General features: G+C 40.8%; 1 protein-coding gene across 1 annotated transcript in view; it reads right to left on the bottom strand.

Annotated features, from left to right (window-relative positions):
• The window catches only part of NAGLU (N-acetyl-alpha-glucosaminidase), a 369,580-nt gene that overhangs the window by 56,738 nt on the left and 293,602 nt on the right, over positions 1 to 19,240 (bottom strand). Inside the window, exon 5 of the mRNA XM_082271761.1 lies at positions 12,796 to 13,052. Coding sequence (XP_082127887.1) covers positions 12,796 to 13,052 — 257 coding nt within the window. The remainder of the gene's footprint in view (positions 1 to 12,795; positions 13,053 to 19,240) is intronic.

The raw sequence follows: 19,240 nt of genomic DNA, 5'->3' as shown, positions 1-19,240 counted from the left end.
TATGGCATTGTATGGTTGTTTTTTTATTGGTTGAACTAGATGGACTTGTGTCTTTTTTCAACCTGACTAAATATGTAACTATTACTGGCTACCATGCGGAGTTGCATGTCCAGTTCTAGTAAATCAACTCTCAAGGGTTAGAAAATAAAAACAAATTATGCTGCGCTTAATCAAAATCAGGAAATCAGATCACAATATCAGCTGCTAGCATATAAAAGTTGTTGCACCGCAACCTTAAACAAACATAAAAACAGGGTATGCAGCGCTCAATATGGTGATCACAGAAGTCAAACAATGGTACTAGTAATGATAATGAAACGAAAGTCCATAGGAGAAAAGGAGTCCCGTAAGAGGTCCAAGATAAGGGTGATGAAACTCGGAGTAGCCTCCACCAAACACCAATATAAGTGGCCTCTTACCGGAAATGGTTGATCCCCATTACAGGGATCTCTGTATGCCTTAAACAGGAACTTGGCTCCTTTCTCACTAGGTGGACAGACATCTAATCTCCTCCCACAGGAAATGCCTTTATGGATACCAGTCAATCTTCTAATGGACTCAGTAAGTTCAACAGTAGCACATAAAAGAAGAAAAAACTCCTCATGGTGCAATACGTATGAAACACAGGTAATGCTTTAATGAAGAAAGCCAATAAAACACTCACATTTAAGCTGATAAAAACAGGCATCAAGGATCATTATCCTGGAGGGGACTTGCGAGTGGTCAGTGTGATAGCTGTAGCCAAATATTCTCCGGTCTTCTCAGCAGAGGAAGGAGAGCGCTGCAAAGGTGTTCAGGAAGCGAGCGTTGCCGGTCCCCAACCGGTTTCATCAAAACCTATCATCCCCCTATTTGTACTGCTTACCATTAGCATTGAAAGTGAAACTAAAATACTTTTTTTATTTTAGGTCGTCCCCAGAAAAGTATTATAGGGGAAATCCTCCAATGGGGACACTAGTTCCGATGGCCTGGGGGTCTCCAAGGGATTCCCCTAATTTGCAGGGATTTCCTTCCACTTCCTATTTTGTCTATGGGACAGGAAGTGAAGGTAAATCTCCCCTAATAGGGCACAGATGGCAAAAAACAAACCAACAGGGGTATAACCCTCCCTTTATCTAAAACAAAAAAAAAAGTGTTGCCTGTAGTTCTACATCATGATAAAATTATCATGATAAACCATGATAAACAGCTTCTGGGCATTCCCAGAAGCTGTGCAGGGATGACGCGCCTGCACCGGAAGTGACAAGCAGGGCCGGTGCAGGGCATTCTGGGACTCCGACATCACCGAAGAGGACGCTCTGGCTTCAGCTGGGCACACCTGAGATGGCAGCGCTGGACAAGACATTTTCTAGGTAAGTATTTCTTCTAAAAGGTAAGTGAACCCGGGGACAGTTCAGAGGCTATTATTGCTGAAATGCACTAGCCCTGACTGTCATGGGGGTATTTTTATCAAAAAAATGTTTTGAAGCCGATACTCCGCTTTAAAGTACTAAGGTTTCTGCTTGCATTTACTTACGGGTAACCCAGGGGAATCCTGAAAGTGTAATCTTCAGCAGCCCTCTAGGGGGAAGTGCTACAACAGTGTAGATGGACAGCTTCTTGTAGTCCTCACAACAATATAACTGATAACTGTGGCACATAAGCAGAATGTTGTGAAGTTATCAGCTGCCAAAATTTCTGGCAGGATCAGGAGACTTTTTGCACTTATCAAAACAGATATTACACTTACAACTGTATATGCAACAGACCAAAACAGAGCAAATAAGAGTTCATGATTAGTGTTTACATGTACTATACCGTACATTCCATTTTAAACCAATTCTGTCACTGCCGTCTTAGTGTTTTAAGACTAGTATATTAGCCAGCAGTAAATAGTCACATCTATTATGGTGTAAAGTTGAAGATATGTCACTGCTCAATCACATAGCTTCTTCAGCAGAGTCTTTCAAACACAAAATCTGTGACTGACACAAGTCAAACTTGCAATACTAGTGGGACTTTTAGGGCAAGTAATAATATTACTACAAGTAAAAGTAAAAAACAAACCCGGATGGATAACACATCCATGTTCTCATCTTTTTCTAGATAGATAAGCAAATTAACATTTTACTATAAAACAGTATAGGGCCGCTCAGCAGGACCCTATAAAAGAAACTAACTTTAAGGGTTGGATAATACTCTGCTTCCCTCTTTCTGGGTGAGAAACCCACAAAGAATAAGGGGATACAATATCCAAACCCTTTTCCCAACCAACAGGGTTGAGATTTATCTCACAACCTCTCATAATGGAAGAGATTACCACAGGTGATCTGATGGGCGATGAGTGGAATACCCTGATGTCAGACATCCAAAAAAGTTTCCAAGGACAAGAACAACAAGATTCGGATATTATGGCACTATTTGGAACCCTCAAAAAATACCTTGAAAGGAAATCGGCCCTTTTCTGGCATATCAAGTCATTCCAAAGATATGTAGCGGAGAATATTAACCCAGTAGGTCTCCGCATACAGATCTTTCCAACGATGGAGAATATCACGGCAAACATGAAGAAAGAATGGGAAGAAATCCTGAACGAATGTTCAAAAAAATTAATGATATGGTTGCAAGAGGAATACACCAGGCAGATGAAAAGCCTGGATGAAGATATAAAATCCATTTATGATCAACTGACACCATTAAAAAAGATATCATTATATAGTGAACAAGAGAAAAAGCTCAAAGAACATCTGGAAGAATATGGAAAAGAGATACTCAAGAAAAAGGAAAGAAAATATTGGAGGGATAAAAATGCCTTCACCCAGAATCGTGCTTATAAGTGGTCAACTAACAGACAAACAAGGAAAACTGCGTATAACACCAAAGTCAATAGGAAGACTGGACTCTATTATTCATCCGACTCATCATCATATGCGTCAGGAGTTGAACAGCCAAGAAGGAGAGATATGGAACAAACCCAACAAGAGATTCAGGCAGATCTGGAGGACAGAGAAGACCCCTCACGGGAAAGAGAAGACACGAGGGAAGAAAATATTTCACATGGACAAGAGGACACAGTCCCGGTCAAACATCACAAAATCTTCTTACGACCAAGAACAAACAAAGACGGTGGTCCAAAATCACAAAAGGCTTTTTTAGGGAAACAACAGAAGAAGCAGACCCAAGCCACATAATTGCAACTAGAGAACTCACTATCATCAATCTGTCCAAACATAAATTAACAGATGACCAGACGGAGGTTCTAACATTAGGCCTATCCTTCTGCCCTAATAAGGCAACGGACAGATTTGAAACCATAAAGGACATAAACCTTTTTGCACGAAAATTACTCTTAAAAGTCATGTATAGTAAAAAGCCTACAACCGAAGAACCACAGACAAAATTATCCGCAGCAGAATTTAGAGCCATCCGTGATCTAAACCTGCTGTTGGAGGAAGGTGGTCTAGAGGACTGGACGGATGATGACACCAATTTAGATAGCGAAGAGGAGGATCAGGAAACTAATCCTTCACAGGAAACATCCCTAAAAAAATTCAAGAAAAAAATCACACCTCTTTCCACCTTTGAACACTAATCCGGCAATTGCACTATTTGTGAGAGAAACCAGCAAGGAGATCAACCAATTAAAAGACCGAGGAAAAACACAAAACCTCACGGAATCACAGAGAAAAGCATTAAAAGAACTACAAGAAAATGAGAAAATCACAATAAAGCCCTCGGACAAAGGAGGCAACATCGTATTAATGGATAATGAGCAATATAAAATGATGTGCCAAAAAATCCTGAATAACAATAAATGTTATAAGAAAATATTACCTATAATCTTGGAAACTTTCAAAGAAGATTTTTACAAAAAATTAGACAGGGCATTGAACGAGGGCACAATAACAGAAACATTATGGTCATATATGAGGACTGAACACCCCAGGACCCCTACCTTTTATGCGTTACCCAAAATACATAAAAGCAGAGACGACCCCCCCGGGAGACCAATTGTATCGGGAAATGGTAATCTCACAGAAACAACTAGTAAAGTCATCGACACATACCTCAAACCCCATGTGACTAAACTTCCATCGTATCTAAAAGATACAGTACACCTACTTCAAATCCTAGATGGACTAACAGTACCAGAAGATGCCCTTCTTATTACCATTGACGTCGAATCTCTTTATAATAACATCCCTCATAAAAAAGGAATAGAGATAATTAGACAAGCCCTTATGCAACAGAGTGAACGGGACAATAAGTTCAATGAATTTATTATAATGATGTTAGAATACATTCTAAATCATAATGTATTCACCTTCGATGGTACCTATTACCTACAAACTTGCGGTGTCGCGATGGGCACTAGCTGTGCTCCATCGTATGCGAACATTTTTCTAGGAGCCTGGGAAACGGAATTCCTGGCAGAGGAAAAAAATAACATCTTTGTAAACAATATATTACTATGGCAGCGATTTCTGGACGACATCTTCATTATCTGGTCAGGACCAGAGAAGCTAATTAAGGAGTGTCTTAAAACGATGAACAATAACACCTATAACATGTTCTTTACACTCAATTATGATAGAAACAAAATTGCGTTTCTAGACACGTGGATATTAAAAGAACCCAATGGAACCATTAAAACGACACTTTATCGTAAGGAAACAGCAGGAAATTCAATCTTACATGCGTCAAGTTTCCACCCAATATCCTTAAAAAAAGCAATTCCGTATAGCCAATTTCTAAGGCTAAAGAGGAATTGCACCAAAGATGACGACTATCAGAGAGAAGCCAACCTCCTAACAGGAAGATTATTGGAAAGAGGATATTCCAAAACTACACTTAGAAAAGCCTTCAATAAGGTCAAACAGCAAGAGAGGCAAGAAATACTCTTTAAATCTAAAGAGGCACACATAAATAAGGAACAAGGGGAGAAAACACGCATTATTTTGCGGTTTACAAACGAACATCAGAAAATCAAACAAATTCTTCAAAAGCACTGGACAATCCTAAACGAAGATCCTGTGGTAAAACATTTTGTGACAGACAACCCGTTGGTCACCTATAGAAAGGCCGGCTCACTTAAACAAAATTTAACACATAGCGAATTCAAAGAAAAACGGAAGGACCCTTGCAGAGACAAGGGCACATACCCCTGCGGCACTTGTGCGCAGTGCAAAGTTATTAAAAAATGTACAGATACCATACTCCCAAACGGTGAGAAATTTACACCCCGCCACTATGTAAATTGCAAGACCAAGGGGGTCGTGTACCTTATGAGGTGCGAATGCGGGTCATATTATGTTGGTAAAACCAAACAGGAAATGGGCAAAAGAATCAACAAGCACATACAAAGTATGGAAATATGTAATTTCCATTTACCACTTGGTAGGCACGTCAAGTATATCCACCACAATAAAATGCCAAAAGTGACATTCATCGCTTTAGAGAGAATACACATACCACAGCGCGGAGGCGATTGGAACAAAAAGCTTCTCCAAATGGAGATGCGATGGATTAGACGTCTGAATGCCACCAAATACCCTGGATTAAACGAAACGGAAAGTTTTAGACCATTCCTTGAAGGCTTTGCCTCTGGGAAAACGGACTAAAATTAAATATGATACCTGAAACGAGGTTTGTCCTTTAAGTAACAACTTATAGCTTTAAAAAAATTTTAAACCATCCTTCCCCCCATTTATTTATTATCTTGAAAACAAATCCCAGATATAAACATCCTTTCTGGTATGTCAGACTTTGGGATATGTCCGACACATCCCCCACGGGAACATCATTCCCCTTTGGATATGCTCTTTCATTATTTATTTATATTTTTTTCTGCTGTTAAAACTATGATATACGCAAAAATTATGTACACATGAATTAATAATTAAATATTATATATATTGTTGCATATATATATCGTGTAATGTATACTTTGCTTCAAAACAGACATCCTGATCCTCATGAGCTTGCTCCCGGCACGGTAAGCCCCTGCCCCTATCAAGGACAGGGGCAATTGTGACATGGAAGGGCTAAACATCATGCCTCTGACCACGGCCAGACAACTCCATGTTTTACACTCCGTGTCGGCGGCCGCTTTCCCTGCCCGACAGGCTCGTACTGCGTGCGCAACACCCAGGCGCCTGCGCAGTACGGGACCATTACGTCACGGACAAGGAAGACCTGCATACGTGCGGCGCCTTCTGCGCATGCGCGAGCAGCGTTAAAAGGCCGGGGAGCCGGCGTCTCCCTTCACATCCCTCCTAGCGAGGGAACAGGAGAGACACGGACCGCTGCAGTGGAGAAATTCCTACCATACTTTACCTCATCTGCTCAAATGTAAGTTTTTAAATGGACCTCATGGATCCATAAGCTTTCAAGTCACCTTTAATAAAGTACTCACCACTGACCACCAATGTATATAATAGGAATTATATTATTTATAATTCCTTTAGAAATGGCATATTGAAGCAAGGCTGCAAACCTACTTGCGGCATTGGAATCTTCCATCCTGCAACCCACCAAATGTAAGTTGGTCTAGGCGGATATATAATAAAATCTGCATAAATAAATAAATACTACTATTGTGAAAAAACCTTGCTCTTTTATATACATATATACATTATGACTTTGTAGAAAAGGATAACGCAGGACTTTGTTGGATTACCACCAAGCCACCACATATGAACACCTATATTGAATGCGTGAGTAAATGGTGAATATTGAATACCTTTAGGCTATCAATACTTAAAACAATACTTACACTCACATATCCTTCCAGACAGAGGCACCCCACGACTCCTTGTAGCAGGCTCAGAGGACACAGAGATTGGTCTATTGAAGCAAGGTCCCATAGTGTATGTACTTCAAATACTCTATACTAAAACTCCAGTATTTCTCTACATGAATATTTACAATAACAGATATGTTATTGATTTTATATATTTCAGCTGGGTGACAAAAATCTTTGAGAAAGGCTTAAAGAAAGCCGAAACGCGTCAGATTCAGGGATAAACTCTGTGAACTACTACTTCCTGGACTACACAGGAAACACAGAGATTATTATCCTTAATTTTGTCACAAACTATCACATATGTCACAGATTCCCTCGAATCATTTTTCTCCTTCTACCTTTACCACATTGGGCCTATACCCAATCACATATCTCCACTTTATTGGAATGTATGTATATATTATTATGCTTTAAGTATAACGGAATAAATCCGATACTTTTTTTTTTTACTTTTACTTGTAGTAATATTATTACTTGCCCTAAAAGTCCCACTACTTTGGCCTGAGACACCAAAACCCCCCATTTTTCTTGTTCAAATAGGGACGAGGCAAAACCTACTCCTACTATCTAGGGAAAAAAACCCCACCCCCTCGTTAAACAAACCCGGATGGATAACACATCCATGTTCTCATCTTTTTCTAGATAGATAAGCAAATTAACATTTTACTATAAAACAGTATAGGGCCGCTCAGCAGGACCCTATAAAAGAAACTAACTTTAAGGGTTGGATAATACTCTGCTTCCCTCTTTCTGGGTGAGAAACCCACAAAGAATAAGGGGATACAATATCCAAACCCTTTTCCCAACCAACAGGGTTGAGATTTATCTCACAACCTCTCATAATGGAAGAGATTACCACAGGTGATCTGATGGGCGATGAGTGGAATACCCTGATGTCAGACATCCAAAAAAGTTTCCAAGGACAAGAACAACAAGATTCGGATATTATGGCACTATTTGGAACCCTCAAAAAATACCTTGAAAGGAAATCGGCCCTTTTCTGGCATATCAAGTCATTCCAAAGATATGTAGCGGAGAATATTAACCCAGTAGGTCTCCGCATACAGATCTTTCCAACGATGGAGAATATCACGGCAAACATGAAGAAAGAATGGGAAGAAATCCTGAACGAATGTTCAAAAAAATTAATGATATGGTTGCAAGAGGAATACACCAGGCAGATGAAAAGCCTGGATGAAGATATAAAATCCATTTATGATCAACTGACACCATTAAAAAAGATATCATTATATAGTGAACAAGAGAAAAAGCTCAAAGAACATCTGGAAGAATATGGAAAAGAGATACTCAAGAAAAAGGAAAGAAAATATTGGAGGGATAAAAATGCCTTCACCCAGAATCGTGCTTATAAGTGGTCAACTAACAGACAAACAAGGAAAACTGCGTATAACACCAAAGTCAATAGGAAGACTGGACTCTATTATTCATCCGACTCATCATCATATGCGTCAGGAGTTGAACAGCCAAGAAGGAGAGATATGGAACAAACCCAACAAGAGATTCAGGCAGATCTGGAGGACAGAGAAGACCCCTCACGGGAAAGAGAAGACACGAGGGAAGAAAATATTTCACATGGACAAGAGGACACAGTCCCGGTCAAACATCACAAAATCTTCTTACGACCAAGAACAAACAAAGACGGTGGTCCAAAATCACAAAAGGCTTTTTTAGGGAAACAACAGAAGAAGCAGACCCAAGCCACATAATTGCAACTAGAGAACTCACTATCATCAATCTGTCCAAACATAAATTAACAGATGACCAGACGGAGGTTCTAACATTAGGCCTATCCTTCTGCCCTAATAAGGCAACGGACAGATTTGAAACCATAAAGGACATAAACCTTTTTGCACGAAAATTACTCTTAAAAGTCATGTATAGTAAAAAGCCTACAACCGAAGAACCACAGACAAAATTATCCGCAGCAGAATTTAGAGCCATCCGTGATCTAAACCTGCTGTTGGAGGAAGGTGGTCTAGAGGACTGGACGGATGATGACACCAATTTAGATAGCGAAGAGGAGGATCAGGAAACTAATCCTTCACAGGAAACATCCCTAAAAAAATTCAAGAAAAAATCACACCTCTTTCCACCTTTGAACACTAATCCGGCAATTGCACTATTTGTGAGAGAAACCAGCAAGGAGATCAACCAATTAAAAGACCGAGGAAAAACACAAAACCTCACGGAATCACAGAGAAAAGCATTAAAAGAACTACAAGAAAATGAGAAAATCACAATAAAGCCCTCGGACAAAGGAGGCAACATCGTATTAATGGATAATGAGCAATATAAAATGATGTGCCAAAAAATCCTGAATAACAATAAATGTTATAAGAAAATATTACCTATAATCTTGGAAACTTTCAAAGAAGATTTTTACAAAAAATTAGACAGGGCATTGAACGAGGGCACAATAACAGAAACATTATGGTCATATATGAGGACTGAACACCCCAGGACCCCTACCTTTTATGCGTTACCCAAAATACATAAAAGCAGAGACGACCCCCCCGGGAGACCAATTGTATCGGGAAATGGTAATCTCACAGAAACAACTAGTAAAGTCATCGACACATACCTCAAACCCCATGTGACTAAACTTCCATCGTATCTAAAAGATACAGTACACCTACTTCAAATCCTAGATGGACTAACAGTACCAGAAGATGCCCTTCTTATTACCATTGACGTCGAATCTCTTTATAATAACATCCCTCATAAAAAAGGAATAGAGATAATTAGACAAGCCCTTATGCAACAGAGTGAACGGGACAATAAGTTCAATGAATTTATTATAATGATGTTAGAATACATTCTAAATCATAATGTATTCACCTTCGATGGTACCTATTACCTACAAACTTGCGGTGTCGCGATGGGCACTAGCTGTGCTCCATCGTATGCGAACATTTTTCTAGGAGCCTGGGAAACGGAATTCCTGGCAGAGGAAAAAAATAACATCTTTGTAAACAATATATTACTATGGCAGCGATTTCTGGACGACATCTTCATTATCTGGTCAGGACCAGAGAAGCTAATTAAGGAGTGTCTTAAAACGATGAACAATAACACCTATAACATGTTCTTTACACTCAATTATGATAGAAACAAAATTGCGTTTCTAGACACGTGGATATTAAAAGAACCCAATGGAACCATTAAAACGACACTTTATCGTAAGGAAACAGCAGGAAATTCAATCTTACATGCGTCAAGTTTCCACCCAATATCCTTAAAAAAAGCAATTCCGTATAGCCAATTTCTAAGGCTAAAGAGGAATTGCACCAAAGATGACGACTATCAGAGAGAAGCCAACCTCCTAACAGGAAGATTATTGGAAAGAGGATATTCCAAAACTACACTTAGAAAAGCCTTCAATAAGGTCAAACAGCAAGAGAGGCAAGAAATACTCTTTAAATCTAAAGAGGCACACATAAATAAGGAACAAGGGGAGAAAACACGCATTATTTTGCGGTTTACAAACGAACATCAGAAAATCAAACAAATTCTTCAAAAGCACTGGACAATCCTAAACGAAGATCCTGTGGTAAAACATTTTGTGACAGACAACCCGTTGGTCACCTATAGAAAGGCCGGCTCACTTAAACAAAATTTAACACATAGCGAATTCAAAGAAAAACGGAAGGACCCTTGCAGAGACAAGGGCACATACCCCTGCGGCACTTGTGCGCAGTGCAAAGTTATTAAAAAATGTACAGATACCATACTCCCAAACGGTGAGAAATTTACACCCCGCCACTATGTAAATTGCAAGACCAAGGGGGTCGTGTACCTTATGAGGTGCGAATGCGGGTCATATTATGTTGGTAAAACCAAACAGGAAATGGGCAAAAGAATCAACAAGCACATACAAAGTATGGAAATATGTAATTTCCATTTACCACTTGGTAGGCACGTCAAGTATATCCACCACAATAAAATGCCAAAAGTGACATTCATCGCTTTAGAGAGAATACACATACCACAGCGCGGAGGCGATTGGAACAAAAAGCTTCTCCAAATGGAGATGCGATGGATTAGACGTCTGAATGCCACCAAATACCCTGGATTAAACGAAACGGAAAGTTTTAGACCATTCCTTGAAGGCTTTGCCTCTGGGAAAACGGACTAAAATTAAATATGATACCTGAAACGAGGTTTGTCCTTTAAGTAACAACTTATAGCTTTAAAAAAAATTTAAACCATCCTTCCCCCCATTTATTTATTATCTTGAAAACAAATCCCAGATATAAACATCCTTTCTGGTATGTCAGACTTTGGGATATGTCCGACACATCCCCCACGGGAACATCATTCCCCTTTGGATATGCTCTTTCATTATTTATTTATATTTTTTTCTGCTGTTAAAACTATGATATACGCAAAAAAAATTATGTACACATGAATTAATAATTAAATATTATATATATTGTTGCATATATATATCGTGTAATGTATACTTTGCTTCAAAACAGACATCCTGATCCTCATGAGCTTGCTCCCGGCACGGTAAGCCCCTGCCCCTATCAAGGACAGGGGCAATTGTGACATGGAAGGGCTAAACATCATGCCTCTGACCACGGCCAGACAACTCCATGTTTTACACTCCGTGTCGGCGGCCGCTTTCCCTGCCCGACAGGCTCGTACTGCGTGCGCAACACCCAGGCGCCTGCGCAGTACGGGACCATTACGTCACGGACAAGGAAGACCTGCATACGTGCGGCGCCTTCTGCGCATGCGCGAGCAGCGTTAAAAGGCCGGGGAGCCGGCGTCTCCCTTCACATCCCTCCTAGCGAGGGAACAGGAGAGACACGGACCGCTGCAGTGGAGAAATTCCTACCATACTTTACCTCATCTGCTCAAATGTAAGTTTTTAAATGGACCTCATGGATCCATAAGCTTTCAAGTCACCTTTAATAAAGTACTCACCACTGACCACCAATGTATATAATAGGAATTATATTATTTATAATTCCTTTAGAAATGGCATATTGAAGCAAGGCTGCAAACCTACTTGCGGCATTGGAATCTTCCATCCTGCAACCCACCAAATGTAAGTTGGTCTAGGCGGATATATAATAAAATCTGCATAAATAAATAAATACTACTATTGTGAAAAAACCTTGCTCTTTTATATACATATATACATTATGACTTTGTAGAAAAGGATAACGCAGGACTTTGTTGGATTACCACCAAGCCACCACATATGAACACCTATATTGAATGCGTGAGTAAATGGTGAATATTGAATACCTTTAGGCTATCAATACTTAAAACAATACTTACACTCACATATCCTTCCAGACAGAGGCACCCCACGACTCCTTGTAGCAGGCTCAGAGGACACAGAGATTGGTCTATTGAAGCAAGGTCCCATAGTGTATGTACTTCAAATACTCTATACTAAAACTCCAGTATTTCTCTACATGAATATTTACAATAACAGATATGTTATTGATTTTATATATTTCAGCTGGGTGACAAAAATCTTTGAGAAAGGCTTAAAGAAAGCCGAAACGCGTCAGATTCAGGGATAAACTCTGTGAACTACTACTTCCTGGACTACACAGGAAACACAGAGATTATTATCCTTAATTTTGTCACAAACTATCACATATGTCACAGATTCCCTCGAATCATTTTTCTCCTTCTACCTTTACCACATTGGGCCTATACCCAATCACATATCTCCACTTTATTGGAATGTATGTATATATTATTATGCTTTAAGTATAACGGAATAAATCCGATACTTTTTTTTTACTTTTACTTGTAGTAATATTATTACTTGCCCTAAAAGTCCCACTACTTTGGCCTGAGACACCAAAACCCCCCATTTTTCTTGTTCAAATAGGGACGAGGCAAAACCTACTCCTACTATCTAGGGAAAAAAACCCCACCCCCTCGTTAAACTTGCAATACTAGCAGCGACATCAATTGCTAACCATAAAACAAAGTTTTACTTTTTTTTTTTTTGGCCTTACCATTGACCATAGATTTGAAGATGGCATTGCTGACAGCAGACAAATAAGAGGGATCAGAACTAGTTGGTGTCATCTCATTGAAGGTGTCCGCATTGTAAACATGGTCAGTTCCAAACTCTTGGATGAGCCTACTCATAAAAAGTCCCCCAATCCTTTGAAAAAGGGGATCCTCAGGGTCCAGAACAAAGCTGCAAGAGTATGTGCAATTAAAGTTGCTCCATCCACCAAGTCTGGTCACATTGGCTTTAGGGAAGACCCTAAGAAACAAGACAAGCAAACTGATTTCAAAAATGTAATTTGTTTTAATGGTTTCTCTGTCTTTTCTTGACTTTTACAAATCATATAGTTTTGTGATTGTGACATACTTTATTTTCTTTCATAAGCAGGAATTCCTAATTCATCACGCAAAAAAAAAAAAAAAAAAAAAAAAAAAAAACACACATGAGAACATAAACACTTACAATCACAAAGATAATGACCTCTGAAGACGTCTAGCCAATGACGAAACGCGTTAGGTGGAACGCACGTGGTGACGTCATACGCACTCGAGTGGAACGCATACCGGAACTACCGCTCTCCACTCTTTGTGCCGAACATATGACGGTCCTATCTGTTTGCCTGTTTGTTTGGTTTTGAACACGGTTACCTCACATTTGCTGTTTGAATTTTTTTGAACTTTGGATGAGCACCTTTATCACCTGCTGGAAGTTTTATGGATTTTACCTTTGCTATGCATGGGGTGTGTGAATAAAAATATTGGAAACAATACCACACTATCCGCTTTTTATTTCCTCATCACGGCTGTGATTGGAGGGGACTTTGCAGGAAGGGCACATTCCAAGGCTGGGATCGTGGCTGAAGGAGACTACCCGAGGTAGAAGAAATACCCGTAGTGGCTGTAAAGACCCAGGGAGATCTATTCGATCCGGGCAGGATCTCTTAACAAGCACAGACGGTTTTAGTGTCATATGACATTTAAAACCCACATCTTTCGGTGAGTGGGCATTTCATTTATTTACTCACGGTGAAGGAAGCACTAAGGAATCCAGCAAGGAGCACCAGCACTTTATTATTATATTAATTGTGTTTGGACTGCATGATTTATTTATTTTTTATCAATTTGAAAGCTTTTTTCACTGCACACTGTGAAGGACTATAATAACCAGTGGTTTATTTATTTACCCACTTATTTATTAATTGTCTATTTATCAGTGTATTTAATTAATTATTTATTTGATATTATCACTATTTATCAATATTAAGCAATATTGTGAATTAAAATTTCTCCCACTAGGGGACACTGCAAGCGCTATAGTTATCACTACTGTGATCACTTTTTTTCATCACCAGCACCCGCACTTTACATAGCAGCTGCAACATATTAATTAAATTAATTTAAATTAATTTATTTATTGATTTAAATCACTAACCACTTTATTTAATCCACTTATTATCTATACAATTAGTATACCAGGTCCTGTTAATATCTCCCTGGCGCGCTAATATATACATTTTGTATATATTTTTGTACAACAAAGATAAAGGGACCTCTATAAAAGGCTGCTACATGTAAATAATGGGATATTTGTACTTACCGTAAAATCCATTTTTCTGACTTCATCGACAAACACAGCGCTCCATAAATCATAACCACTGGGTAAGGAGTAGGCCTAGGCAGAACAAAAAACACCTGGCTATGCCAATGGGCTGTCCTCAGCTTGGTATATAACCCCCCTCTCAGGTCTAAGTAATCAGTTTAGTAGCAAGCAGTATTAGAAGTATCAGAACTCTATAGAGGGGTGGGTGCTGTGTCCGTCGATGAACTCAGAGAAATGGATTTTACGGTAAATACAAAAATCCCATTTACTCTTTCGTTCATCGACAGACACATCGCTCTATACGTCATAACTACTGGGACGTCCAAAAGCAGTGCCAAAAGGAAAATGAGGGGTGGGGGAAATAACCCAAGGCTAAACATAAGAGCCCTTTACCAGGACACAGGAGCCTTGACAGGGTCACAGGAGCCCCCTTCTAAAAAATAAAAGTTTTTCTTTAAACACCACTCAAGAGGGAAGAGCCCCTTTTAAACAGCAGCCTGCAAAACTTTGCTGTCAAAAGAAGCATCCGCAGATGCCAAAGTCTCTACCTTATAGAATTTTGTGAAGGTATGCACCGACGACCAAGTGGCCGCCATGCAAACTTGCGATATTGAGGCCTGATGACAGTAGGCCCAAGAAGCACATAGGGCCTGAGTGGAATGCACCGTGACAGGGAAAGGTGGAACCTGACCTTTAATGGAATAGGCCTGAGTCACCGTCTGTCTGATCCATCTGGAGATGGTAGCCTTTCCTTGGTCTGTCTAACCACAAAAAGCAAGTCTGACCTCTGAAAGGACTCAGTAACTGCCAGATACACCCAAATCGCAAGAACCACATCCAAGGTTTGCAAAGCAAATTCCTTGGGATGAGCCGGCTTGGGACACAAGGAAGGCAACACAATGTCCTCATTCAAATAGAAGTCAGAGACAACTTTTGGCAGGAATGATGGACAGGGACAAATAACCACTTTATCCTTATGGACCAGTAAATAGGGAATAAGACAGGATAATTCTGATACACTGTGGCACCTTCTGGGATAACGTAGACAAGGAAATATTCTCAAATGGAGGTTTCTGGAGAACTGAAATTACTAAATTTAAATACCATGGCGGCAAAAGAGACAGTACAGGTGGAGCCACACATCGAACCCCCTGAATGAAGGTACGGACTAAAGAGTGGGTGGCTAGGGGTCGCTGAAAGAAGATTGCCAGGGCAGACACCTGGCCCTTGATGGTACTCAGTACCAACTTCTGATCAATGCCCTTTTGAAGAAAGGTTAAGATCCGAGCCACAGAAAAAACATCGAGGATGAGCGCCAATCGACTTAAACCAAGAAATGTACGCTTTCCATGTACGATGGTATATCTTTCTGGAAGACGACTTCACCATAGTAGGGATCACTGATCCAGACACACCTCTATCCCTCAAGCCAGCAACTGTAAAGCAGGATGGTAGATCAGCCCTTGGGACAACTGGTCTTCTCTGAGAGGAAGCCACCAAGGGAAGTTTATGGCCACCAGACTGATCGGAAGATCCTCGTCCTCGATTCCACGCAGGAGTTGCAAAAGAAGCCTGAGCCGAGGAGGATACTGGCCTTACCGTGGCCCTTGGACGCCTGCGGCTTTTGCCAGAGAAACCTGTCATCTCGCCACGAACCTCGGTATCCTCATGTGGAGCTGAACCTGCTAAAGGAGCTGCATGTAGGACTGTGCAAACAGAACTGTCTTGAAGGTGGATATCACCAGACTTAGAACCTGTATGCAAAATGGGAGAGAGAACTATCTGTGTGACAGCAGCAGGTAAATCACGGCCTGTGGTTCCTCAAGTTTGTCCAGAGGAAGGACCACCCTGGTCAGAATTAGAATCAGACCTAGGTAAATCAATTCCCTGGACAGGGATAGGGGGGACCTTAGGTAGTTTGGACATCATATGAGCTTTTGCAGGAAATAAATTCACACAAGACTCGGGACCTAGAAAAAAAACCTAAAAAAAGGACAAGCTTTGTCCACCTTTCTGGGTACCCACAAAAGAATCATTTCATGGATCCCCTTGACGCTCATGAAGGAGGTCCACAAGGCCAGAAACCAGCAAAGATGCCCCCCCCAACCCAATAATGGGTGAGGGCAGACCTTCATGCTGAAGGGGTCTTGTCTGCAGGTCCGGAGAAGCTAGCTCTTAGCTAAGCAGGCCAAGGATGCTTGGAACCTCCTGAGAAGATTCAAAAGATCAATTTCCCATATTCTTTGTCCCAGAAGCACAAAATTATTTTCTATGTGCTGAGAAGGAGGGCCACTGTCTGCATTGAGGCTCCTTCTCTTTCCTAGACTATGGCAGGAAGGCACTCTCTCCCCCCCCCCCCCCCTGTGATATTCTTAATGATGTTATCCAGGGTAGCCCTAAACAGCCGATCGCCTTGAATGGGCAGACCAATGAGATCTTTCTTAGAGGCTTGGTCTGCGGACCTATTCTTAACCACTGACTGACCCCGCCCACCTTGTATTTATGTTGGTACTTTGATGTTAAGTACCGGGGTTATGGCAGCTATTTGGTATTTTTTTTAAACGGTGTGCAGTCTGCTTTAACAAGAGGCGGATCGGAGGGGTGGATTAGTCGCTGAATAACCCTTATGGGCGGCGACAAAGGTGACACCCTCCTGCCACTTCCTGGTCATTTTCCCCGCTTACCAGACCTGTCGGTAGCGGGACAAACGATCCGGTCCACTGTCCCCTCAGGCAGGAAGTCGAGTGAGGGCAACATGGCTCTTATTTGACTCTATGACCTTGGAGAACCGGAGCGGATTTAAATAGCCCATTTTTTTCCATCATGAAAACAATGACTTTTTTTTTTTCTTTTTTAGTGTAGATGTGAGATCTGTGGCCTGTTTGACCTCAGATCTCACATTAAAGAGGTCCTGTCATGCCTATGTATATTACAAGGGATGTTTACATTCCTTGTAATAGGAATAAAAGTGATCAGAATTTTTTTTTTTTAAAAACAGAGTAAAAATAAAAAATAAAAGAAAATAAATAGGAACAAAACAAAAACAATTAAATTGCCCAGTCCCTGTTCGCTCACGCGCAGAAGCAAATACATACGCAAGTAGCGCCCACATATGTAAACGGTGTTCAAGCGAAACATGTGAGGTATCGCTGCGATCATAAGGCTGCATTCACATGTCAGCGTTTGGATCGCGGGCAGAACCGCTGCGGTTCCGCCCGCGATCCGGAGATTATTGCAAATCGCGGGACGCCTAGCATTGCCCGTTGATTTGCAATAGCCCCCCAAACGCCAAGCGATGTTGCCGCGATTTCCGCCTGCCGAATCGCGGCAACATTGCGCAAACAAAATCGCGGGACGCAATACGCTCCAAAGGAGTACAAGAGCTTCTTTGGAGCGTATTGCGTCCCGCGATTTTGTTTGCGCGATGTTGCCGTGATTCGGCAGGCGGAAATCGCGGCAACATCGCTCGGTGTTTGGGGGGCTATTGCAAATCAACGGGCAACGCTAGGCGTCCCGCGATTTGCAATAAATCTCCGGATCGCGGGCGGAACCGCGGTGGTTCTGCCCGCGTTACAAACGCTGACATGTGAACGGAGCCTTAGAGCAAGAGCAATAATTTGAGCCCTAGACCTCCTCTAACTCTACACTGGTAACCTGTAGAAATCTTAAAAATGTTGACTATAGTGATTTTTAAGTACAAATGCTTGTCGCCATTCCACGAGCGTGCGCAATTTTGAAGCATGACATGTTGGGTATCTATTTACTCGGTGTAACATTTTCACATTATAGAAAATAAATTGGGCAAACTTTACGGTTTTCTTATTTTTTTATTTAAAAAAGTGTATTTTTTCCAAAAAAATTGCGTTTGTAAGACCGCTGTGCAAATATGGTGTGATAAAAAATATTGCAACGATCTCAATTTTATTCTCTAGGGTCTCTGCTAAAAAAATATATATAATGTTTGGGGGTTCTAAGTAATTTTCTAGCAAAAAAGCAAACAAACTGATTTTAACTTTTAAACAACAAGTGTCAGAAAAAAGCCCGGTCCAGAAGTAGTTAAGCCACGGCATGTGCCTAATCACCACTGCTGAAACAGAAAGTTTGGACAGCACAGGAGCTTTATCCAAAGCTGCATCACGAATAAACTGCAGCCCATGGACCAACTGGTCCTCTAAATCAACATAAGCAGTGGGAGACTCTGGTAAAAAAGCTTGGCACATTCAGTTATGGTCTTAGACATCAGGGCTGCGGCAAAGACTGGCCGCAATATTGAACCAGCCAAAGTAAACATGCTGTGTGCCACAGCCTTCATTTTCCTGTCAGCCGGGTCCTTAAAGGACAGGGATTCCTTTACTGGGATCATGGTAACTTTGTTCAATCTGGAAACAGGAGGGTCCACCACTGGTGGACTAGTCCACTTTTTTAAAAGTGACACCTCAAAAGGGTAACGTACAGCAAAATATTTGGGGATCACAAAGGGTAATTTCGGCTTTTCCCATTCCTTACAAGGAAAACCTGTCAAAATAATGCACATAAGGAAACGCCTTTGGAGTGCGAGGTGACTTGTGCATATGAAATGACACAGCCACGTCCGTGGCTACATCAGCCGCATCCTCCATTTTTTAAGTCTCACGCACCGCAGTGATACAGTGGGGATCGAAAGTTTGGGTAAAAATTTGTATTAATGTGCACAAAGAAGCCAAGGAAAAATGGAAAAATCTCCAAAAGGCATCAAATTACAGATTAGACATTCTTATATTTCAACAAAAGTTAGATTTTATTTCCATCACTGACACTTTCAAAATTATTGAAAACAAAAAAATGGCTTCTGCAAAAGTTTGGGCACC

This window comes from Pelophylax lessonae (genome assembly GCF_965119305.1).
Source record: "Pelophylax lessonae genome assembly, chromosome: 11".
Classification (NCBI taxonomy): Eukaryota; Metazoa; Chordata; class Amphibia; order Anura; family Ranidae; genus Pelophylax; species Pelophylax lessonae.
Note: the sequence above shows the minus strand (reverse complement) of the source record. Positions and strands in the feature narration are given on the sequence as shown.